The sequence below is a fragment of the Kogia breviceps genome, chromosome 13 (assembly GCF_026419965.1).
Source record: "Kogia breviceps isolate mKogBre1 chromosome 13, mKogBre1 haplotype 1, whole genome shotgun sequence".
Lineage (NCBI taxonomy): Eukaryota > Metazoa > Chordata > Mammalia > Artiodactyla > Physeteridae > Kogia > Kogia breviceps.
In genome coordinates, this window is record NC_081322.1 from 24,540,886 (window position 1) to 24,567,233 (window position 26,348).

The 26,348-nt window shown below is 38.5% G+C and overlaps 1 protein-coding gene across 2 annotated transcripts in view; it reads right to left on the minus strand.

Moving 5' to 3' along the window:
• Positions 1–26,266, minus strand: part of MAP3K7 (mitogen-activated protein kinase kinase kinase 7) — a 67,319-nt gene extending 41,053 nt beyond the window's left edge. For both annotated transcript variants that reach the window (XM_059083076.2, XM_059083075.2), the window contains exons 1-5: positions 25,855–26,266; positions 12,899–13,009; positions 10,040–10,105; positions 9,504–9,549; positions 7,114–7,252 (exon numbers count right to left, since the gene is read on the minus strand). In XM_059083076.2, the coding sequence (XP_058939059.1) occupies positions 7,114–7,252; positions 9,504–9,549; positions 10,040–10,105; positions 12,899–13,009; positions 25,855–25,974 (482 nt within the window). In that variant the 5' untranslated portion in view covers positions 25,975–26,266. The remainder of the gene's footprint in view (positions 1–7,113; positions 7,253–9,503; positions 9,550–10,039; positions 10,106–12,898; positions 13,010–25,854) is intronic.
• Positions 26,267–26,348: the final 82 nt, after the last annotated feature.

The following is a 26,348-nucleotide window of genomic DNA, read 5'->3' on the forward strand; positions in this document are numbered from 1 at the left end:
GTATCAATACTTTCATAAATTGTTCGCCCCCTATACTTAACCTTAACCAGTGTTTTTCAAGCTACAGGCAGAAACCTAGTCATAAAATTCTAGATCACAGATCTGGAAACCTACATCACAAAACCCATTCAGTGGACTATGACAGCATTTAAAAAATAAAATAGAAAATATCAAAGTGCATCACAACTACTAAGATTAAACATTGTTTCAGGAAAGTTTCGTTTCAGTTCTATATACATTAATATGTACACACGATAGATTGTGAAGTATTTCTTACTGTGGATGATGGTCCTGAAGTTTGCGAACCTGCTTTGCTCTTATTAACCTTGCAGTGAGCAGAAATGAGTCTTTAGCCTAACACAGCAAGACTGGTTAGCTGTTCACTGACCCTATTTCCTTTCTTCTCTGGGTACATTTCTTAGCCTTCTGAGCAATTACGTATGGCTACATGACAATTCTAGTCAATAGAATGTGATGTACTTCACCTCCAAGCCCGGCCCATATGAACTCTCACATGTATAAACTCCTTTTCCTTTCCCCGTATGTCACTGAAGGCACAGGATTCTGAACTACAAGACAGAAGGAATGTGGGATCCTGACCTACCATGTGAATCAGGAACACTCACTTTGGACTTCACCAGCAAAAACCAAAAACTTTGTACTTTAAGCCATGAGACTTCAGGACTTATATAACAGCGTCACTGTAACCAACATGAGAAATGGTATTGAAATGGGTGTTGCTATAACAAAAATCTAACATACTTGGTATTGGTTTAGCAGTAGGCAGCAAGAACACTGAAAGTGGAAGCTGGAAAGAGAGAGATCCATGTAATGACGTGGCAAAACATTTGGTAAAGTTTGTCTCCTGTGACGATTTGTGGCTTTAAAGGACTGGAAAAGCTGACTTCTTCGACTCCAAACAGCAGGAGATAAGATTCACAAAGTCCCATTAAGACAGCATTGCAGCAAAGAACAAATTAAGAGAAAAGTACTTCCCATCTCAGCTTCATGGCCTCAAGGTGCCTCTATTTAGTTGAGAAAAGGCACTGAGGCCAGGAATCAAATAAACCAGGCTCAAGATTCTGTCTAAGAAAGAACTGTGGTGGTATTAGTCACAGGCACATGGAACTGACTGGAAACTGGGGGAAGCAAAAGTCCACGTCTGAGGGAATTATACTGCCAACGGAACCACAGGCCTGGAATAAAGAAGCTTCTGACTGTCGTACAATGCCCTCAGGACCCCAGATGTGCAGAAGCTAGAAGCAGGCTATGAAAGCTGGACAGCTTCTGAGGAGAGTATATGGCCCAACACCTACTCCTGACACTGCTACAGAGAGTGGACAAGGAGAAGCCTACAAAAGGGTGAAGCTAGGAGTCATAAGCAATGGCAAAAGGAGTTCCTCTCCTACGGCAGGATCAGAATCTGATCAAAAGACAAACCTCTCACAACTCCAGGTAGGGGGAACAGAAAATGCAGGACTTCACTGCTACAGACCAGTAGCTGCTGTATGTCTCTGTTGTCTCCTTTTCCCAATGGAGCCTGTTGCTGATAGACCTCTCTTCTGCCATTGTGTGTGTGTACGTGCGTTGGGAGGGGCTAGGTGGGGGGTGAGAGATAACGTTCCTTTGTAACTCATTTGTTTCCAGACCGTGAGGAGCTACACCCAGGCCTGCTGGAGAGAACTACACAGCATCCTGAGATCCTGGACCGTGAGCCAGGTGGTGACTGGAAGATGTTTAACGGGCAAAGGGCAGTGCGTGGTTCTACTTGTGTGGTAAGGGTAGTAGAGACCACAGGCAGATGTGGCTGGGACTGACCAGCTGCTCTCCAAATCCACCCCTTCTTCCTCTGGAGAACAGAAGACATTTCCCAACCTCTCTTGCAGGTAAGTGAGGCTAAGATTGAGTTGTGGCCACTGGTATGTGGGTAGAAGGGACATGGGTCACTCCATGGGTCTGGCTCCACAAACCTCTCATACATCAGCTTCATTCTCTTTACCTGCTGGCTGAATGCAGAGGTCCCCAAAGTCCTGAAGGATGGTAGAAGTACAAGATGGAGGGAGCCTAACTAGGCCCTTGAATGACCATATGGATGGTCAGCTGTCAAACAGGAATATGTTTTGGATTTCACCTGAGTCAGAAATAAATTTCTGCTGTGATAAGCCTCATGTTGGTTATAGCAGCTACTGTTAAAACAACTACTATACTCAGCTATCAGATTCTCTTAGGGAACCTAGTCTTAGGTTTTTCACATCCCAATGCAACTTGGTACTCCTATAAGAACTGAAATATATAAAGCAATCTGAAAGTGTAAAAAGAACCATGAACATAAAAGATAATTTTTATTAGCTTATTATTAAAAATTAATTATACATTTAAAAATGTAAATCACTCTCTACATCATTACCTAAAAGGCTTATAGGCATGTGGGTTATTCTGCAAACCAGCAGAAACAATTCTTTATTTTGAATCCCTTCCAACCATCTTCGCTTAAATGCAAAAGAGGTACTACTGTTTTATATAGCCAACGTTTATTTTAATGTATGTTTACTAATTTTATTTCACTATTCCTTCTTCAATCTTATGCTCGCCTTATGTAATCATTTTCTTTCTTCCCCAAACACCTTTAATGAAGGTCTACTTACAATGATTTCTCTCAGGTTTTGTTTCACAATATCTTAAATGTAATTTAGGGCAGGTACACATTTCTGAGTAGAGAGCTATTTTTTCTCTGCTCTCTAAAGTTACGATTCCAGTCCTCTAGCTTCCATTGTTGGTGTTGAAAAGTATATTTTAGTCTGTCAGTCCTTTGCAGGTAATCTCTTTGCTGATTGAAAAATGTCCCCTCTGTTTCTGCTGTTCTGTAGCCTCATTATGGTGTGTCATTATGGTGTGTCATAGGGGACACTGCTTTTCATTTATCCTGCTTAGAATTCATATCTTTCATTCGGAAAATTCGTGGCTAACCCCTCTTGAATTAGTCTCTCCCCATCCTATTTTCTTTTACTGGAATTCTAATTCTATGTTGTTAGTCCTCCCTTTCCTTCTCCCCATGTTCCTTAACCTATCATTTTTTTCATTTATTTCTCTGTGTTGCATTCTGGGTAACTGCAGATATATCTTACAGCTCACTGAATCTCTTGTCACCTATTTCATATCTACCATTTAAAAATTTTAATTATTTCTCAATGTTTTATTTAGTTCTTTTGGTCATGCTGATAGTTTTCATTCCTTGCACATTTTAATTCCTTCATTTCTGTAAATAATTTGAGCATATATATTTTATACTCCATATTTGATAATTCCAAATATCTGGAGTCTTACTATTTGAGGGCTTTATTCCATTTTGTGTTATTTATGCTGACTTTTACTCATGGTAACTTGCATCCTTATGGGTATGGTAATTTTTACTGTGGCTTCATATTTGATTGATCTTAATCTGGAAAAATCCTAAAGACCTGAATTGAAAGTATATGACTTTAAAATAAGAGTTTCAGTCACCGTGAATGCCCTGAGACACCACCAATCCCAAAGCACTTTTAACCTGTCCTGTTGAGATTTTTTTGATTTGGCAAGTAGAGCAAATTCAAACTCCCAACAGCATGAGGGGAGACTCACAGTTAAAAAAATAAAAGCTTGTCTAGTCAGAAAACGGATTTCTTTTTCTAGTCAACTTTCCTTTTAGTTCTTCCGTCCAAGCTACTGAACTTAGGCAGAGGTCTCAGTTCTGCTCCCTCACCTGGTGCAGAAGAAAGGGTCTGCAGCCCGTTAAACAGAAGACGTTAAAATTTGGGCCTCTACATTCTTGATACTGGCAGAGGCTCACAGGAGAGCCCTTGGTTTCCCACTCAGGGTTCAGTTCTCTCCATCTTTTGGCTTAATGATTCCCTTATTTTCTTGTAAGATCACCTCTATGTATGTAAAAGGATGTTTGTTGTAATATGTAGCATCTCTGGGTGCTTGCTGTAGGATGTTTTTTCAGTTTATCTGGTTTGCCATATTGCTGGAGTGTCAAAATTCTTATCATGTGAGTATAAGAGTCCAAGCTATCCCTGTGAGCACACATAGGATGTTAGATTTTTTTTTTGTGTGTGTGGTACGCGGGCCTCTCACTGCTGTGGCCTCTCCCGCTGCGGAGCACAGGCTCCGGAAGGGCAGGCCCAGTGGCCATGGCTCACGGGCCCAGCTGCTCTGCGGCATGTGGGATCCTCCCGGACTGGGGCACGAACCCGTGTCCCCTGCATCGGCAGGCGGACTCTCAACCACTGCGTCATGTCCTTATTTTGAAGATGTTTCTAAAAATGTTCAATCCTAAAAGCATTTTTATGTTTAGAGGATGTGTGTGTGGTAAGAGTATAACCCTATCATGATTAAAATGACCCAATAAAAGATTTCCAGAAAATTTTCTGAACTTAAGATTCCAACTCTTCTAGGTGCTATATTACACAAATATAATCACCAAGTAGCATACTCTTATTCAGGTTTTCCTTTTGATGACAAACAAATAAAGATGGGTAATATAATTTGCATCATCACATTGTAGTAATATTCAACATCAGGTTGGGGATTCATTATAATTACAGTTAATAAATTCTTTGTATATAATTTTGTTACAAAATTCTAACTGGAGAGATTACTTAGAAAGTTAGTTTTCTTTTAGTCCAACATGACTAAGATAAGCCAGATAAACTACTATTCACATCTCCATAATGCTACAAATACTTCTATGATAATTTAAGTGGAAAGAATGTTAAATGCAAATTACATGCACTTCAACAAACAAAAAATTTTTCCTTGTGTCATTGTTGTTAAGTTCTTACTACTTTTAACCCAAGATAAGAATTCTGTAACTGACTTCCTTGTTTCATCCTGGTACATTCAAAATATCACAATACTTTTTCTGAATGACTTTTATATTATTATTGCTACAGTTAGTACTCCTTTACTCATAAGACTTTGGATGAACTTGCAAAAGATAAATAAAACAGGGGCGCTAGTGTAAGTTGATACTGTATAAAACACCTAACCACATCATCAGGTCCCTTCTTTATATACCATTCTGAGGAACTCTTCCTGACCACAGAATCAAAAGGTTTTCCAGTGACAATAAGATACAGTACATGTATTTGTATATACAATTATATATGAAAGCACAGTCATTCCAAAGAATTTTCTTTTCCCCAGTACATTCTGAAAAATCAATTCTAATTCTAAAGCCCAATTTGTATGCTGGGTGCCCCACAGGAAATGTGCAACACTACAGGATGAGTCCAACCATAAGGATGCCCAAGAGAAATGAATGACCTAGACAGACCAGACCTCTTCTAAATATGTTAATGGTATTTATTAGCAAAAGGAGAGTCCCCATCTGTAGATGATTTTGGTAGGATGTATCTGGTCTGTCTAAATACGTTGGTTAAATAAACCTAACATTTATGGATTTATGGGGTATGGTTAGATGGAGAATGGAGGTAGCTGTTTAAGCTGTGTAATTATGGCATATAAAAGATGTTAAAAAACTAAAATAACTTTTTTGTGAGATATTTTAAAGTATATTGTTTAATAACTCATCAGTTATTCCAAAGCCAAAAAGGCCCTAATGCAGATGGGTGACTCTCGGGAGTTGCATCTAATGGTTTCTGGCTCCTCCAGGAAAAGGATGCTTTGTCTGTGCCTGATACTTGCCTGTGTCCTTTAAACCAGCCAATTGGTTGCTGGATACGAGCTATGATTTTCATGAGCTTGCTCTGATAATTCAACTATTTTAAATGGCGGGGGAAGGGGGTGTATGTAGGACACAATCTCCAAAACTAGGGAAAAAATAAGTGCTTTCTTCTTTACTAGCCAAGACAGGTAGCTGCAACAAAAACCTCAGGAGTCAAGTTAAAAAAATAAAAGTATCATAAATCTAGGGCTTAAACATTATTTGACCAGGGACCTGGGGAAAGGGAAATCAGTTTAAGCTTGGAGGTAGAAATAAGGTACACTAGCGAGAACAGTGATTCCAAGAGTTGAAACCTATGTAGAGTGTATCAGATTAGATAGGAGAGTGAGAAGTTATACCCAGAAGGGATGCTTTAATGCTTTAAACCAGCATCAAGAGAATGGAATACTTGAGACTGATTTCCTAGGGGATACCTCTTATCTGAGGACTGACGTGGTGGCCAGGGGTAGAGGGGAAAGAGCATATGGGGACTTTCTACTTTCTCACAGGTGGAGAAGAAGAAAAAAATTAGAGAGAAATGGGGACAAAAATATGTATGTTTTCTTTAATTGTGTACCCACAGCAGAAACAAAATATCCACAAAGTTTTAGCCTTTAAAAATACTTATGTAGGGAATTTTGAAGTTCTTTCAAAGTCCCAGAATCCTCAATATGGAGAAATCCAGAATATTTTCAATTTCTACTCAGATGTGCCAGCAATGCCCTTTGCCTTCTTCTGAAAAGGCAAATAATAACCACTCTGTATATTTTTATGTAATGTCGACATTGTGCTTATTAGGGATAGAGTGGGGAACAAGACAGACTTGTCTCTGCTCACATGGAACTAACTATTTAGGGAAAACAATACATACCGTGGGCACAAAATAGGACTAACAGACTAACAGATTCTAGAATTACACTAAGCTAAGGTAGAAGCTATTAAAAATAAATATTCAACTAAAATAAAAACCCCACTAAAGATAACATTCTAAAATGCAAGCTTAGGGCTTCCCTGGTGGCGCAGTGGTTGGGGGTCCGCCTGCCGATGCAGGGAGCGAGGGTTCGTGTCCCGGTCCGGGAGGATCCCACGTGCCGCGGAGCGGCTGGGCCCGTGAGCTGTGGCCGCTGGGCCTGCGCGTCCGGAGCCTGTGCTCCGCGGCAGGAGAGGCCACAGCCGTGAGAGGCCCACGTACCACACAAAATAAATAAATAAAAATAAAATGCAAGGTTAGATAAATGACTAAATGATGAAGGTGAGTTAAAAGTAAACAATCTTAAAAAAATAAAAAACAAACATTCTTGAGCAAGCCAAAAGGGATGAGAGAAGAAAAACTGCTGTGCAACGACCAGCTTAAATTAGGGAGTGGGTAGGGGATGGCGAGAGAGAGACACCACATTATTAGAACTTACTTTGGTGGTTTCAGGTCCCTGTGAATTAGAGCTTTGGGTTGCATGCTATGAAGATAAGCCACTCCTTGGGAACACTGTAAACACCAACTCATTGCGTGGGCAGCAGTGTAATATGGCAATGGTTCAGCACCATGCAGCACTGCAAAAGAAAGGCACAAACTAAAAAGAACTTTATTGCATATAACAAAAGACACAAGGTGAATGCAAGCACTATCAGAACACACGACTGCGTACTTTCCTACACATGCTCCCATCGGTCCTGCTTTTCATTCTTTTCCAAATAAAAAGATGGAAATAGTTAATGATTTCAAATGGATAACTACCACATAAGTACCTAACATTTAATAGGATTCCATTAACTGTTATACATACATTCAAATAAAATTAATATACATTACCACGTTTTTTCATATTGACAGATGCAGTCTTTCACACAATAATATAAATTATAAGCAATGTGATGACATACTACTATAAGAGAGATACAGAGAAATACTATGGAAGGAAACAAAATGTGCATCAAGATGTTTACAATTATGCTTTCTATAATAGCTAAAAACTAGAAATAGTTCAACCAAATAAAACACGGGAGTATCAGATAGCCATTAACAATGATGATCACATGAGCAGTAAATATAAGTAAAAGTTGATATAAAATAATGTTAATTTAAAAAATAAAATGGTATAATTTATTTTATATAAATGGTGTGACAAGAGACTATTTATATATATGTTTGGTGTTTCTTACAGTGAAAGCGTTAGCTCTGTTCTATAAAGGCAACTAAACGATACAGTTTCCTTTCATTGTTATCAAAATGACATATATACACTAACATGTATAAAACAGATAACTAATAAAAACCTGCTGTATTTAAAAAAAATGTACCGTAAAGCAACTGACAAAGGATTAATATCCAAAATTTATAAGCAACTCATGCAGCTCAATAACAAAAAAAAAAACAACCCAATCCAAAAATGGGCAGAAGAACTAAATAGACATTTCTCCAAAGAAGATATACAGATTGCCAACAAACACATGAAAGAATGCTCAACATCATTAATCATTAGAGAAATGCAAATCAAAACTACAATGAGGTATCATCTCACACCGGTCAGACTGGCTATCATCAAAAACTCTAGAAACAATAAATGCTGGAGAGGGTGTGGAGAAAAGGGAACACTCTTGTACTGCTGGTGGGAATGTAAACTGATACAGCCACTATGGAGAACAGTATGGAGGTTCCTTAAAAAATTACAAATAGAACTACCATACGACCCTGCAATCCCACTACTGGGCATATACCCTGAGAAAACCATAATTCAAAAAGAGTCATGTACCAAAATGTTTATTGCAGCTCTATTTACGATAGCCAGGACATGGAAGCAACCTAAGTGTCCATCAACAGATGAATGGATAAAGAAGATGTGGCACATATATACAATGGAATATTACTCAGCCATAAAAAGAAATGAAACTGAGTTATTTGTAATGAGGTGGATAGACCTGGTGTCTGTTATACAGAGTGAAGTAAGTCAGAAGGAGAAAAACAAATACCGTATGCTAACACATATATATGGAATCTAAGAAAAAAAAATGTCATGAAGAGATTAGTGGTAGGACGGGAATAAAACACAGACCTACTAGAGCATGGACTTGAGGATACGGGGAGGGGGAAGGGTAAGCTGTGACAAAGTGAGAGAGTGGCAGGGACATGTACACACTACCAAATGTAAATTAGATAGCTAGTGGGAAGCTGCTGCATAGCACAGGGAGATCACCTCTGTGCTTTGTGACCACCTAGAGGGGTGGGATAGGGAGGGTGGGAGGGAGGGTGATGCAAGAGGGAAGAGATATGGGAACATATGTATATGTATAACTGATTCACTTTGTTGTAAAGGAGAAACTAACATACTATTGTAAAACAGTTATACTCAAATAAAGATGTTAAAAAAAAATGTACCGTGAAGTGAGTTTTCACAATTTTATTTTTGGGGATAAAAGCAAAATAAAGCAGAATAAGGATGTGTGGTTAAAGAGTTCTAAAAGAGGAGACTGAAAGCTAAGAGAGGGCAAAAAGAAAAAATTAAAAGTATGAAGATATTTTAAAATCTATTTAAAAAGCAAGTTTGACTTTACTTAAATGCTTTTAATATTATGCAGAGTACCATCAATTTAAAAGATTGATATCCTTAGACTTCTAAATTTCACATACTAATGTTGTAGCATCTTGTCTTTTCATTTTTAATCTTCAGCAGATTTCTTTTTTTAATTACCTCCTTTTGGGACTCTGAGGATAAACTGTGAAGAACATTAAGCAACTTACAGTTTATATTAAAAGCTTTTCAATTATTTCACTCTACTAGATAAAGACAGGTCTAATGACACTCACCATTATACAAGGAGCCCCCTTCAGCATATTCCATCACAAGACACACCTAAAGGAAACATATGCCAGAATAATTAACCACAGAGCTATAGCATCTTAGGGAACTTGAGAGATAACTTAGTTCAACCTTTGATTTTATAAACGCATTAAAAATCATTCTTCTGTCCCCTTCTATGTGAATAGTGCTAGAGGAAATAAAAGGTATCTATGATCTAAGACCTTGTCTTCTAGGGGACCACTGTCTAAGAGTGGAGATGTATATAAAAACATAATCACGAGATCTTTGGTGACTTTTTCCAGTGCAAACGAACAGGTGCTGTCACAGGATATTGTAAGCCTCCTAAGAAGATGAGGTGACTGGATAAGACCACCTAAGACAATTATTCCCTTATATTGTGTTGCTAACAGATTAGAAACACATACAGAACAATTTTTTTTTGAAATAATATGACAGATCAAAATAGCTTCATAAACTACACAGCTGCACGTATCTGCCACGTCATTTCTTACAGAGTATAATGAAAAAGTGACAAACTTACTGGATTCAAGCAGGCTCCATATAGCTTTACAATGTTAGGATGGTTCACACGGGATAACTGCCGAAGCTGTAATAAATTAAGGTTTCTTTTAAAAAGTGCTAACTTTTAACGAAGTGATCTCATGGTATCATTCAAATCTTAACATTGTACAAAACATTAGTGTAATCAATCAGCAATCACTGTTTCCTATGTAGCAGGCACTGTGGTCCTAAGTGCCTGCCCAGAACGGCACAGAATCCCGGCCCAGAGCTCTCACAGTTTAGTTGGGGGAGAGACATGTGCACAAATAATTAAAGCAATGTGCCAAGTGCTATAACAGGAGTTATGTACAAGGCATAAGTACAAATTAGAAGAAGAAATTAACTTTGCCAAGAAATGTTAGGATGCCATCCCCGAGATGGCACTGAACTGAGTTATCCAAATCAGAAGATGCCATATCATCATCATCACCACCATCATCTTCAAAGGTGATGGCTGAATGAATAGCCGACCTACTCTACGCTGGGCACTGGTGGGCACTTTACAGATGTTGTATAATCCTCACAACTTTGCAAGGTAGGTATTATCATTTTCATTTTAAAGATGAGGTACCTTTAAGATAAGGCTCAGAGAAGGTTAAATGAGCTGCTAAATACCCTAGAGTTACGAAACAGTACAGCCAAGGTTTGAACTTTGGTCTGACTTAAAATCTGCATTCTCTTCCCTCCGTCTTCCATCTCTTGAGTTAACTCCCTCTTCTCCATTCCCACTACCACTGCCTTAGCAATTCCAACTTGAACCACTGTAGTAATTACTACAGCTTTCTCCTAACTGGTCTCCTTACTTCCAGTTTTATCCAATCCAATCCAATGATTCATATGGAGGTCAGTGAGGGGTTTGGCTGTACTCATTTCCCTTTCTCTACATCTCAAATTTCTATTAACATATCCCCCCAAACTGCGCCTTGCTCTCTCTTCTCTTTCTTCTCTCCCTTTTCTGCGTCTCCCCTTCTTCTTCCTTTCCTTCTCTACTACCTACATTATACTGCTGGCTCATATGAAGTCCACCAAGGTAAACCTTTTTACTACATGCTGCTTAGAAAGCTGTATTTTTCTACAGCCAACATTTGTAGATTTTCAGTCCTAATAGAATTAGTATCACTATTTATTATATTTCATCTCGTTAAGATTCACTACTGAGCTTCAAATAGCAGATTACTCAAGCATTTATTCCTGCTCCCTCCTCAAATACCACTAAGATGGTAAAGGTACTTTTCTCAAGGCATAAACTCAGAAGGATGAAGAAAATGTGAAATGAGAAAACAGCACATATTTTTGGAAGTTGGACAGCAAATGACTAGCAATAACTGACACAGCAGACCTAAAAGAAATGAGAAAAAGTGAGAAGCAACCAGATTTATCTCACAAACCTTCCAAAAGGTGGAGGAGTGGTGGTAATACCAGGTATCTATTCATACAAGCTAATAAAAGAGCAGAGAGACTGCTTGAAAGTTAGACCAAAGATTCCCTCCAGCCCTGACTTCAAACAGCTTAGTGACTGCCTCTTTACTGTCTCAAAGATTAGAGGTTGATTCTTTACAGAAGGTGTAATACCTTCCTAAATGTAGAGATATATATTTAATATAGAGATATAGAGATAAATACAGAGATAGAAATATAATAATACCTTCTTTAGAGAAGGTGTGAGTCTCTGGATTGGGGGATACCATATAAAACTAAGGGATGAGCTCAAAGTAGTTGCCTCTGAGAAGCAGAAAACTTGATGCGAGGAGGTAAGGGGATTAACGTTTTTTATTAGTAAGAATACATGGAGAATCATTTGACAATTTATCAACAAATTACATGTATACATAACTTTGATGAGAAACTTTTTTTCTCCAAGCTATTATGATCTTTTTGACCCTGGATTGCTAGCCTTTAACACATATTTTTACCTAGTTATAGGAAACTGTCAATACAACAGTATATGATCAATGACCTCATATAAACCATAAACAAAAATTGTGAATAAGGCAAGATAAAGCCAGACTCCTGGAGCATACTACTATAGATCATCTTTCTTCATGATGACATCAAACCATTCATCAGCCTTTCTCAACTCATTCAACTAATTACAAAAATCCACTTCATCATCTCACAACTAAGTTCTCATTTCTTCATGTTATATATTAAAAAGTATCATGAAGTATATTTTGAAATTATAATTAAATAAAATCACAGATATAAATTCAGAAGGTTTATAAGGTAAAGACCACCCATCTATTGGCCAATGAAGTTAAAAAGTGATAAAACCATTGATTTATTAAAATACTGTGATCTAATATATAAAACAGCATAAAAGAATGAAGCTGGTAATATAATAATCTAATGATTATCAAATTCTCCTCCATCATCAAATATGTAAGAGAAGAGAGTTGTAAATTTTCACGCTAAATGAGAAAAACCAATTTGAAATTTTCCTTAAAATAATCTCATTCGAATTTCTAAAAATGTTCAGTCAAAAATGAATGCATAAAATTTCCCTTCTTAATTTTAGATAATGGGAGAGATTACCATTTCTTTTCTATTTTAAAATTTAAATTCTATGCCTTGAAATAGAACTGAATTACATGGAAGAGATTGTATTTTAATTCAGGGATGAATTCATTTATGTAGCTAAGTCTCTTTTCCCCTAATTTTTAATCAGAATTAAGAGTGTGAATGAAAAAATGTTCCTATGGCATTCCCTTTGGTTCAACCAAACTGCTGATGTTCAAGTATACAGAGAAATGACAACCGAGAAACATTTTTTTTCATAATATTAAATTCACAGAGTATGTTAGGTGAAGAACTACACAACAGAAATGACACTTCAACTTACCTCTACAATAAAAGCTTTCCTCTCAGATTCACTTTCTATTTGTTTAATAGCAACATCTTTTGCTCTCCACTTAGCTTTGCATACTACTCCAAAAGCTCCTCTTCCAACGACCTTTAAAAAAAAAACAAAACAAAAAACCCACAAGAATCAGAAACAAGTAACAGCCTAATGCATAACACTGAAGCCAATCTGAAAGATTTATTAAAGAAGATTTTTAGAAATCATCACGAATTGGATTTGCCACTGAGCAGGTATGAATTTTCATTAGAGTGAGAAGATAATGAAATGTACTGTCTCTGTCTTTGAAAGTTTATGGTCTAGACATCTCTTCATTCTCAAAACCGAAAACAAACAAAAAAGACTCTTAGAGACAGAAAACAAATTAAAACAGGCAAGATGAACGAGAGGATAGAGAGAAGATGGCTTGGAAAAAAATAAATAAAAAGCAGAAACATATAATCAATGTTTTAAGCTCTCATATTTATGAAATTAAAAAATAGCTTTTAAATAATTCAGTGGGGGTAGGGAGTAGAGGGGAAAGGATAAAAACAGAGATGATAAAAAACTGACCACTGTGAAGGACAGACAAAACATAGTATCATATTATACAATGGAATATTATTTGTCAAGAAAATGGAATGAACTACTGATACATGCTACAACATGGATGAGCCTTAAAAACACTATGCATGAGTGCCAGACACAAGAGATCACATATTGTATGATTCCAGTTATATGAAATGTCCAGAAAAGGCAAATCTTTAGAGACAGAAAGTAGATCAGTGGTTGTTCGGGGCTAAGAGTGGAAACTAGGATTAACTGTAAATGGGTAGGAGGAATCCTACACCAAGGTGATGAAAGTGTTTGAAAACTGATTTCTGGTGATGTTTGTACAACTTAGCAAATTTGTACAAATCATTGCACACTTCAAATGGGTAAATTTTATGATATGTAAAATATATCTCATTAAAGTTATTTTTTTTAAAGTTAAAAATAAAAATTGACGTTATGTTGTTTTATTGTTGAAGCTGATGGTTAGCTCATGAATTCATTCCTCTCGCAGGCTATTCGACTTTTATTAATGTTTGAAATTTGCCAAAATATTAAAACAACAACAAAAGAATAGCTTTAGATACTTGTTAGAACAAAATCATTCTACATTATCACTGTAAATGACCTTAGTTAGGTGCCATCTACTCCAATCTTTCAACTTCCAACAGATCTAAGTACTTCCTTAAGCAAAACATCTAATTCCCTGTACAGCTCTCATTTACGATGTACTTTCTATATAGTAGGCACTAAGCTAAGTGCTTTACACCATTTACACAACCTTAGGTGACAGGTATTAGAGGTATCTTCGTTTTACAGATGAAGCACCTAGGTTTAAAGAAATCAAGTAACTTGCCCAGGGCTATGTAGCTAGTAAAGAGCAAGTGCAGTCTGATGCCAGGAAGTCTAACACCAGAATGTTAGAGATCCTGATTTGTACACATATATCTGTATTATATGTCAGAAAGTAGCAGTTATATCTTCTCTTGGAGGAGGAGTCTTCACTTTAGGCAAACTTACATGTACAGGGACTCCTTGTAGAGTAAGAAAGGGGTGCTTATAACTACCAGGATAGTACTAAACTGAGATGGATGGCCATTCTAGCCATAGCTCAAATTCCACTTCAAACATTACACAAAGCATTATGGACATTTCTCATGTTGCTTAATGTATACAACCACCCAAATGGTTAACATTTATTGAATGCCTATCATGTGCCAGGTACTAGTCTATGTGTTTTCATGCATTAACACATTTAATCCTCCTCCATTAAGGTAAGTAGTAAACTGAGTCAGACGGTTGCAAGTTGCCCAAGATCACAGGGTCAGAGAAGCCAGGATTTGAAGCCTAGAGTATGTAATAACCAATTCACTCTATATTCAGCCTCTGTAAGTCATTAACTTAAAGGAAACTGGGCTGTCTTTCCTTTAGCGACTTTCCCTTTTTCCATTCCTAGCCCTGGGTGCTCAGGAGCCTCCTGCTTAGGCTCTAGCCCTCCTCCATGCCTCTCACGAGGGAAAGGAACCAAGGGCAGTTACTTGGACTTGTCATTCAGTTACTTTAACATGAATGGCTATTGGTTAAACCTGGTACCATCAGAATAACAGAAAGAGAACACCTAGGATCTGGAACCTAACAGACTTGAGTTTAAACGTAGGTTCTGTCTGCCTATTAGCTACCAATACTGGGCAAGTTAATGTCTTTGAGCTTCTGCTTTCTCAACAGTAGAAGGAAGATGCTTACATTTTCCTCAGCAAATATCTATAGTGCTCATAAGTCAAAACCAGGCATTTTCTTCAATACTACAAAAGAATAATAAGTGCTTGGAGTTGGGTATGAATCAGTTTCAGGAGCTATATTCCTCACTTCTCTCACAATTTACCACGATGAATAGCAAACAGGTCCTAAAATGAATTTCAACTTTATGACAATGTCGGCTAAGAAAGCATGGATGGAGACCAGCCACTTATTGATATTACTATGAAATAATGATTGTGAAGTAATTTAATATATTCTTCAATTATATATTTACAAATACATCAAAGCAACTGGTACTCAGTAGGTCTCCTCTTGTTTCATTTTCCTATTCTCAGAAATGTCCCTGCAGAGATTCCAAACATTGCATTTGTGGATCATGCATCTGTTGTAAAAACTGTGTAAGGTGTGCATGACTAATTGTGATGCACAAATGCCACCTAGTGCTGAGATGATGGCTGACTCTGAGTTTGCAACGTAAAACTATGGTAACAAAATGTGGGCAAGCAAGGACATGATAAGCTTCCTCCCTTTTGTTTAAGGAAGCAATTTTTTTAAACTGTCCGAAATACAAACAGGCATATTCATGTAAGATGAGAGCCCATGTACTTAAGAAGCCTCCACTCACATTAGGGCCATATTATATTTCACATGTATGGTGAAACAACAGATCTAAAATGATAATAAAGTAAGTCCAAGATGCCCAAGGCTGTACACATAAACTGAAATACATGATAGAAAAAATAACTGCTGTGAATTCAAAGGTTGGAGGCACAGAGTCAACGCTTAACGAATTATATTTCTGTGTATCTAATGATTCTGATCACCAGTTCCAATGTGTGGAGGGGGGTTTCCCCACACTCCCAAGCAATTCTCAGATAACAGCTGGACATCCTACCATTCAGCTCAATTCTGACATTATCCGCCTGGAGAGAGCATCAGATCCCACACGTTAAGGGCTCAGTTCTACCAGAGTACAACCCCTCCCCCTTGAGAGGCCAGTCACAAGCCAGGTTATCTATCACCTGTGCTTCTGATCAACCAGCTAAAGACTGGAGGTACCAATGACTCCCTCCCTTTGGTTTGATTAATTTGTTCAAGTGGTTCACAGAACTCGAACACTTTACTTACTAGATTATCAGTTTACTACACAAGGATATAACTCAGGAACAGCTGGGCAAGGTAAGCGGAAAGGGCACGGAGCTTTCACGCACTCTCTGTGCCCCACTTTCCCCCAATCCTCACGTGTTCACCAACCTGGAAGCTCTCTGAACCCTGTCCTTCTGGGTTTATATGGAGCTTTATTACAGGGCCATGAATGATTCAACCTCCAGCCCTTTCTCCTCTCCCCAGAGGTCAGAGCGGTGGGACTGAAAGTTCCAACCCTCTAATCACATTGTTGGTTCTCCTGGCAACCAGCCCCATCCTTAGGTGTGGTCCAAAATTAACCTCGAGACATCTTTATCTCTCTCTTCACTTATGAAAATCAGAGGGTTTGGGGAGCTATGAGCCAGGAACTGTAGACAAAAATCAAATATATATATGAGAAATATATTTTGATCATTTGAATGACCAAGTACCTATTTCTTATAAATCACCATATATCACAGAATCAAAATGTGACTTCTCATTTTTTCAAATGGCATAAATATTAGGGGTGAAAGAAAAAAAATATATAAAGAATTGATTCCTGCCTTTGTGGGATGAAAATGCAGTAGAGAAGAAATTCAAGATAAAACAACAGCATTGAAATTTCTTTAAAAAACACTTCTCGGCTGAAGAAAGCCAAAGGTGAGAGTCCATGATGGCGGCTTTCAGGACCGACTTAGGGCTTCAAGGGCAGGAAAGACATATTCCCGTGTCCCCTCCCTCCCAACTTCTCACTGAGATCCCCAGGAGGAAGCAGCCTCACAGGATGTGCTTTGCCAACATGGGAAGCTGCAAATGAGTAAGTGTGGGGAGGGAGACAGTCAGCAGGAGGCCCTACCCGGTTCTCTGAGCCCCGACAGTACAGGGAAATGATACAGAAAAACTCTTGCCAAGAGAAAAACAAGGTAACTGAAAACTGAAGAGTCTTCTGACTGCAGGAGGGATGCTGTTGGACGGTAGACAGCTCAAATACAGGGAGCTAAATGCAGAGCTCAGCTGCATTTCAGAGGCTCATGAAAGCCAAAGGGGAAGGTCTAGTCAGCAAGCAGGGAAAAATGGGTAAGATCTCCTGCTTTTGAGGGGTGAAGTGAGGCTAATGCCAAGAGAATGATGAACTTCATTTCTTTACTCCTTAAACCAGTATATCTTGAATGCCTACTATATCCAGCTACCATCTGGGATACAAGAGATACAGCTATAAATAAGACAAAGGCCCTGATCTATGAGGAATGTACTTTCAATTTAAGGGGGGCGGGAAGAGGAAAGAAAAGACAGTAAATAGACAAAAAGATGAATAAGAAAAATATCAGCCTGTAAAATAAATGCTGTGTAGAAAACCAAAAAATTGAATAATGTGACAAAGAGACTGGTGAAACTTATGGCTGGATAGTATGAAATGCCATCTGAGGAGGTTACTAACTTGATATTTGAATGACACATGGAACCAAGCAAAGAAGAAGAAACAACTAATGTAAAGGCCCTTAAGGGGGGAAAAAAACCCTCATTTCCTATTCAACATTATTTGAACCCCATCTATAGACTAGGCGTTATCCTACGCATTCCAGATAAAGAAGGGAACAAACCAAACCAAAATCCTTGCTCTAACTACTTATATTCTCGTGGAGGGAGACACATAAAGAGGAAGCAAAATTTATTTTTTTTAAAAAAGATATAGTTTAGAAACTAATAAGTGCACTAAGAAGAAAAGCAGCATAATTGTGTGTGTGTGTGTGCACACGTGCATGCACTACCCCCACCCCAGTTTTAAACAGGATAGTCCTGCAAGGCCTCACTGAGAAAGGTGATACTTTAGTGGTGACCTAGAGGAATACTTGGAGTGTTTGGTGTGAGCGGAGCATAGTGGGAAAAGGGAAGAGTGATGCGAGATAAAGGTGGAGATAGCATTGACATATACACACTACCAAAAGTAAAATAGATAGCTAGTGGGAAGCAGCTGCATAGCACAGGGAGATAAGCTCAGTGCTTTGTGACCACCTAGAGGGGAGGGATAGGGAGAGTGGGAGGGAGATGCAAGAAGGAAGGGATTTGGGGACATATGTATACATATAGCTGATTCACTTTGTTATACAGTAGAAACTAACACACCATTGTAAAGCAATTATACTCTAATAAATATGTTAAAAAAAAAAAGATAAAGCTGGAGAAGCAGGCAGACTCTGGATCCTGAACGGCTCTTGGAACCATGAAAAGGAGTTTGGTTTTCAGTCTAAGTAATGGGAAGCAATTAGAGGAATTTAAGGAGTAATGTGACATGATTTTGCATTAAAAAAAAAATCATTCTGGCTCTAGTGTGAAGAATGGAATGTAGGGAAGCTAGCATATATACAAAGAGAGACCAGGTAGAGGCTGTAAAAGCAGCCCAAGTAAGAGAGAAGAGCTTTGAGGACAAGGCTGATGGTAGTGCAGAAAAATGGGCAGATCTGGGATAGGTTTTAGAGGTAAAGTCAAAAGAGCTTGCTGATGATCTGCATGCAGGCAGGACAGGTGGACAGGAAAAGAGATGAATCAAGGATAACGTCTAGACTCAGCACCAGTTTAACGAAGGATAAGAAAGACTGGAGCAAGCAGATTTTCTTTCTTTTTTTTTAACAGCACAGAGTTCTGATTTAGTCATATAAAGCTTAAGATGCCTATTAGATATCCGAGCAGAGATATCAAGAAAGAAAGTGGAAACATGAGTCAGGGAGAAGTCACGCAGGAGATGAAAACTTGGGAGAGTCATCGGCATTTAGTTGGTACTTCTAGTCAATCAACTGGATGCGGTGACCAAAAAATAACATGTAAATACTGGGTTCCCAGAACTGAGCTTTGAAGCACTTCAACATTTAGAACACAGAGGAGAAGTAACCAGCAAAAATTGAGATGCAGCAGTCAATAAGGTAGCAGGCAAACCCGGAAAGTGCCACAAGAAGCCAAAAAAGAAAAAGTTTCAAGAAGAAAGCAGATGTAAAAACAGAAAAAGCATTAAGCCAATGGCTCTCTAAGTGTGGTCTCTGAGCCAGAAGCATCTGCATTGCCTGGAAATTTGAGAAGATGTAATTCTCAGGTTCCCACCCAGAATTACTGAGTCTGAGGGTCGGGCCCAGCAATCTGTGTTTGGACAAGCCTTTCAGGTGATTGTGATATTTGAGAATGACTGTATTAGGTTATATTAAAACCATAATTAATAGTGAGACAAGACACTTCACTGGAAACCATGACATAGACCAGAGAGCCCTCCCTTGCTGAAGTTTTCCATAAATAATATGGACATGACATCTTGGGCAGGAAGAAAGGAAAAGGAGAATTCTTGTGAGCAACCTAATGTTTTTCTCGACACATGGTAGATCAGGAGAAAAGAATGGCACAGATGGCAAACTGCGACACAATGGCAACTGAGGTAAACAATGAAAAAACTAATATTCAAACTACAAAACACTGAAAGGAAGTCACTTTTTACTGACTACCAAATTTCTAATTCAAGTTCACAATTAAATATGCTTTTTGGATTGCATTCATATCTTGGTAAGGTTCTTTGACATATTATCATTAACAATTAGTTTGAACTGACAGCTTTCCCCAAAGATCAGTTTTCATCAAGAGTGTAAAAAATAGTGCACATCCAAATTACAAGTATCCCCTCTAACACATCCATCCATCCAAAATGGTGAACCTAGAAATAAATATTTCAGATATTTTTCACAATCCCTCAGCTATAAAAATAGAAGAACAGAGGAACACAAAGAGAACTTTGGTTTTAAAAAGGAAATCAATTTAGAAATATTTCCTTCTGAATTTATGAATGTTTTCTAAATTAAAATGTTCTCAGATTAATTATCTTATAATATGTAGCTCTCTCCCTATGGTTTAGCCCTCATGGTTTTGGGTCCACAATGTTAGTGTCATGTAATAAAGCAGATTTAAATTTAATTTCTTAATAAAAAGTACAGAAGAATAATAGAGATGATTATAGAATATTTCCATGCAATTAGTATTAAAAGGCACAAAAAACAAAATCAGAAATTGGTGTATGTGCTTAAAGAAAGCAACTCCTTTAAAAACTAATTTCTTTAAGATGGAAGACTACTCCATTCCTTTATTCAAGTCAGGTTTTTAAAAACAAAAAACCACCTACACTAAAACTGCATGGAAAAGCATGTATGCCAGTGTGCTCTTAATTTACTATGAAATAATTCTTAATTGTGCCCAATTCATGTTATTTTTAGTTCAGTGACTGTAACTGTCAGTTTGCTTTGGCCCTGTTCTGTGGTCTATGTGAATGGGCCCTGGCTGTGCTGCCACTACTCTGGCTAGAAATTTGGAACATGACAGAACAAGCATAGATCTTAACATTTACTAGTTAGAACTTGGAGCCTCCAACTATTTCAGAACTTCAATATCTATTAATAAACCGTGGCAGAGTAGAACTGCCATCTGCTGACAAGAGAGACTTGATAACATAAAAGTAAAGCTTTGATTATTCAAACTTTCTTTTGACTTTTTCATGCAGTCTTTTAAAACCAGCCATAAGACATCCAACCTGTTTAATAGGCCCTTCTTTCAAATAACATGCCCATGTCATCTTTTAAGCTACACACGCACAACATAAAAGTTACCGCTGTGGCTACCTCTTCACTGAGATAACAATTACAGATTTCTACTGAATACAATAATTACTAAGCTTCACATGGAAGAGCTTATTAATAATTTTGGATGTTCATAATATTAATACTGACTAACAAGTCTATAGAATCAGTTTATTCAGGCCACTGTAAGTTAGGTTTTTCTCTGTTATCAGTTGCCCATAAACTTAAAACGTGAAATTACAAAATGTACGTCACTACCAAAGTTCTTCCTGTATTTCCCTTTAAAACAAAATCTTTGCATGTCTCCATAATAAAGCTTAAGAAGATATAAATGCTGCAATGATTATATGTGCCTTGCACATGTTATTTTTATTTATTTTTTTTTACGGTACGCGGGCCTCTCACTGTCGTGGTCTCTCCCGTTGTGGAGCACAGGCTCTGGACGCGCAGGCTCAGCGGCCATGGCTCGGACCCAGCGGCTCCGCGGCATGTGGGATCTTCCCAGACCGGGGCATGAACCCATGTCCCCTGCATCGGCAGGCGGACTCTCAACCACTGCACCACCAGGGAAGCCCTACATATGCTATTCTTGACATCAACACTGTGGGTCTCCCCTTTAAAAAGCAACCATACTAAATACGGTCTTTTTAGCATTTTAGTAAAGGCCCACCAATACATGGCTTACTCTCAGCACCTGACCCTTTGCAGCATCTTTTACCTCTAGCTAAACCAAAGTATTTGCTAGGTGTAATGGATTGTAATGGAATCAACATTTGCAAAGAGAATCAGATTTCATTTTTAGTGTAAATGCTACCTTAGCCGAATCACTAACTTATCTTAACCTCTGGTTATATCACATAAAAGAACCAGACCATATAAGAGAACCAGATGGACACTAAAATTCTCATGATTATGCTGTGGTAACTTCATTTACTCACTCAGCAACTATTTATAGAAAACCTTTAGATGCTAGGCATTGGAGTTACAAGTGTTACTAAGACAGGTTAAACTTTGCTGGGGGATACATAATAATTTTGGTTACTGGTAAGTGCCATGAAGGATAAAAATGACAAAGATCTAGGTTGCTCAGGGAAGGCTTCTCTAAGGAAGTAACATTTGAAGTGGGACTTGAATGGTGAGAAGGAGTCTGCCATTTGAAGTTCTGGGGGAAAGAGCATTCGAGGCAGAGGGACAACTGCAAAGAAAATTCATCTTAGTATCTTTCCCAATCTATGATGCTTACTTTATTCAAAATGTAGTTTCAAAATCTTTCCCACTCAATGGAGGCTTCTGTGATAAACTCTACTTTCAAATTATGTGTTAAGTGCTCAATTTACATTACACTCATAGTTTTAAATTTGTGGTCCTGAAAATCTAGTCTCACAGTAAGTCAAAGTTTTTAAGGAGAGAATCCTTAGGATCCTTCTATTCATCTTCCATAATCTTAGCAGTATTATCCACAGAAGACACTGTTCACTAAATGCTCAAGACCAACTATTATAAAGGAAATCAGTATTTTGTTTCCCCATTCTTACAATAAGGTTTGGTTACAGAGTACTTCAGAAAGAACCAAAGTGACCCTGTAAATCCAAACGGAAAGAGCAAATGACTCAGGAATGAGAAACTGCAAATTCATTTCCTGGCTCTACCATTTACTTAGACATGAGGCTTCTGGCAAATCAAACCCTATGACCATTTGTCAATATCTGTAAAATGGGGGTATCATTTGCCCTATTTAACCAGATCATGATCACTGTCCTTAAAGCTTACTGTGGAAACACAGCATAAATACTGCAAACAATAATGTATTTTCATTTTAGAACTGGAAGAGACCTTAAATGATCTTGTTCAATCTCTCATTTTACATGAGAAATCAGAGGCCCAGAAAAATAAGGTGACTTGCTCAAAGTTACTGAAATACATTACGGCAAAATCCATATGGCATTGACATTTTCTAAATACCCAGCCTACTGGGTACACTTTTTTATCACACCACACTGCTTTCACCACTTCTTGCAAGCTAGTCCACAATGTGCATACCTCACAATTTATTCCAACAGTCTCTACACTCAGATCCACAATGACAAAAGCTAAATGACTTTAAAAAAAATGTATCTACATAGGTTTCTGATTCTGAGACCTGACATAATTTGATATCAGAATTGAATTTAGGAAGTTCCATGTTGATATTACTGAGCCATGATATTAGAGATATTAGAAATGTAAGGCATAAAATCAGCTGATGCCTTAAATATATGCACCTATGAAATGAGTGCATATTTGGCCTATGGTTGGAGTATTTTTCTTACATAGTTTCCAAATGAATCGATATAATGCTGATTCAATTACACTTATTTGAGAAATAGAATATGATTTTCTTTATTTATACGCAATATACTGGTACCACATAAAATACTGAAAGCAACATAAAATACTTTTGTTTTTAGTCACCTTTCTCTGTTCTCTTATTCATGATTTTAAGCTAGAAGCAGAATCTAAGTTAAGAAATAGTTACTGAGTGTTGTGCAATCTAGATTATATAACACTGTTTTAATGTGATGATGAAAATTATGTAACAGTTTTAACATTAGAAAAGTCTAAATTCAATCTTTAACATGCAATTAAACTGTGTAATAAAAAAGTGAGAAGAGGGCTTCCCTGGTGGCGCAGTGGTTGGGAGTCCGCCTGCCAATGCAGGGGACGCGGGTTCGTGCCCCGGTCCGGGAGGGTCCCGCGTGCCGCGGAGCGGCTGGGCCCGTGAGCCATGGCCGCTGGGCCTGCGCGTCCGGAGCCTGTGCTCCGCAACGGGAGAGGCCACGACAGTGAGAGGCCCGCATACCGCAAAAAAAAAAAAAAAAAAAAAAAAAAAAAAGTGAGAAGAATAAACTTAGATGACTGTCTGACATGAGAAAACTTCAGCTACAAACAAAAATTTACTCATCAGGAATGTCCTAAAAATACCAAAGAAAAGTTGAAACATCATCTAAACTGAAGGAAGGGTCTTTGGAAACAGAACCTCAACCAGAAGTTAAGTGGCTTCGGAGGAAGAGCAGTAAAATGATAAATGACGCCTTGGTAACCAAGAATGTAAAATGCTTTAGAAAGTAGTGTGGGAAAACTAAGGTGGTAAAAATCAAATGATGTAAGTCTGTGAAAGCATTTGGAAGACCATGAAGTACAAGTTATTATTATATGACAATCTGTAGTCTACAAGCATAGCAGTTCACCACAGAGCAGACGTAAATGCTTATTTAAAAACTGTAATTCTTTTATACTGACTCACCAAATTTTCATCCTTAAAAAAGAAAGAATGTTAGCCATGAAAGCTGGATCAACTATCCAATTCTTAAAAAGGACTTTATCATAGCCTCAATAGAACACACATGCGCGCACGCACACACAGGCGCACGCACACACACACACACACACATCCCCTCCCTCTTTCCAAACTATGGGTCCTTCTTTTAGCCGTGTGACCTCAAAGCAGGTCACTGTTCCTCTCTGTAACTCAGTTTCCTAGTAATGTGTGTCAAGCAGTGTTGGGTGTTTTGCACGTATTACCTAATAAAATCTGTTATACAAATAAAATGAAATAGCAATTATTATCCCTATTTTACAGTTAAGGAAATGAAAGCTCAACAAGGTTAGTCAGGAGACTTGCTCCAAATCATACAGCTAATAAGTGGCATAGCTGATATACTGAACCTTCATCTAACTCCTTCCAAAGGCCTCACTTACACTGTCTTGTAAAATGAAGTTGTTTTCAGGGACCTTTAAGGTTATTTTATTCAAGTAAAAATATGATTAAATAATCCATTATTCTTCCAAAACATGCATAGAAAAAAAATTATTTGTTGAAGGATAATTATCTCACTACTTTTAGCTTGCCACCACCTAAACATAGTTTTGAATTTTTAAAGCAGAGGTAATTGAGAGTCTGTAATATAGGACATACAGGGTTCTTTTTGGTGTATGTAATGTAAAGTGCATAGTACATTTTAAAAATGATAAACAAATGGTAAATAATAAATACAATTTTCAACCAAAGTTTTAACACTTTCTAAAGTGTATCTTTACATATATACAGATTTTACTTTTCTAAATTTTGTGGACTTTACAACCAATCTCTGTGAATTTGAAAAGAAGCAGTGTATTAAAGGCACATTATTACATTGCTCTAAAATAATTTAATTTATTGCAGAATAAAGAATGGATTCGGGTTTTCTAACAGCGACTTTTGGTCTGACATATTCTGGTAGTCACCGAAATCATTAGTTATCTCTTCAGAATATGCTACTTGAAACATCTTTTCATCGTATAGCAGTCTATAGTACTAAAGGTGAAATCAATCTAAAGTAGTCTAGTTGAAGGCAGAACATTTACTATTACGACTACTGCTCTATGGAATCGGCTAAACTGAGAACCATTCCGTACTCGGGGAAAAAATGTGTTAGACCTGGGGATGTATTACTTCATCAAGCATCCATAGAACACCCACTGGGCGCCTGACACTGAGCTGGAAATCGAACATAATAAAATCCTTGGCCCTTAACAACACTATGCCTTAGAGAACCAAAACTCCAAAAAGGCCATGGTTTTGATGAATTTTACTACTGAACAGTTTCGAGAACTGGTGGACCACACGACCGCACCAGTTCATCCTTCTGTTTGAGATGACCAAAATCCAGGCACTGGAATATCAAATTCAAACTCAAGAGTGCCGAAGTGAGGAAAAAAGAGAGCTACACCGGAGCAGGTGAACGGGGAGATTCCCCTTTACAACCGGTCTCCGTGGGGTGGGGGGACACCCGGGTGGAGCCCGCGAAACAGAGGAGTCGAGGAGGTGCCTTAAGAGTCGGGACCAGGAAGAGACCTGGACGGGCCGGGGCCGGCGCCTCCGTGCCGGCCCTCGCTCACCTCTTCCACCTCGATCTCCTTGTAGTCGATCTCTTCAAAGTTGAGGACTTGGGAGGGGGCTTCGATCATCTCACCGGCGGAAGACGAGGAGGACGAAGAAGCGGCGGAGGCTGTAGACATGATCCCTTGCGGAATCCGGGGGGCCAGGGAAGGTTGCGGCCCGGACAGTTCGGGGGAGACCCGCGCCCACCCGCCTCCGGACCGACCTTCAACCTGGAGCCACGGCGGTCCGTGGCGGGGACAGGGGCTGCGGCCACAGCCGAGTCCCGGCTCCGGCTCCGCTGCGTTTTCCTCCGCCGGGCCCCGCCCACCAAACTTCCGGTTCCGGCCTAAAATCGGAAACTAGAGGTGGGCGGTGAGCTCAAGGGAGGGGAGGAGAGAGTTTGGTGACAGAGACAGAGAAAGGAAAGACGTGTTGGGGGTGGAGTCGGGGAGGGTGAGAAGCTAGCTTGGACCCGTTGGACAAATTTCGCGAGATCTTTGTTAAAGGGCCT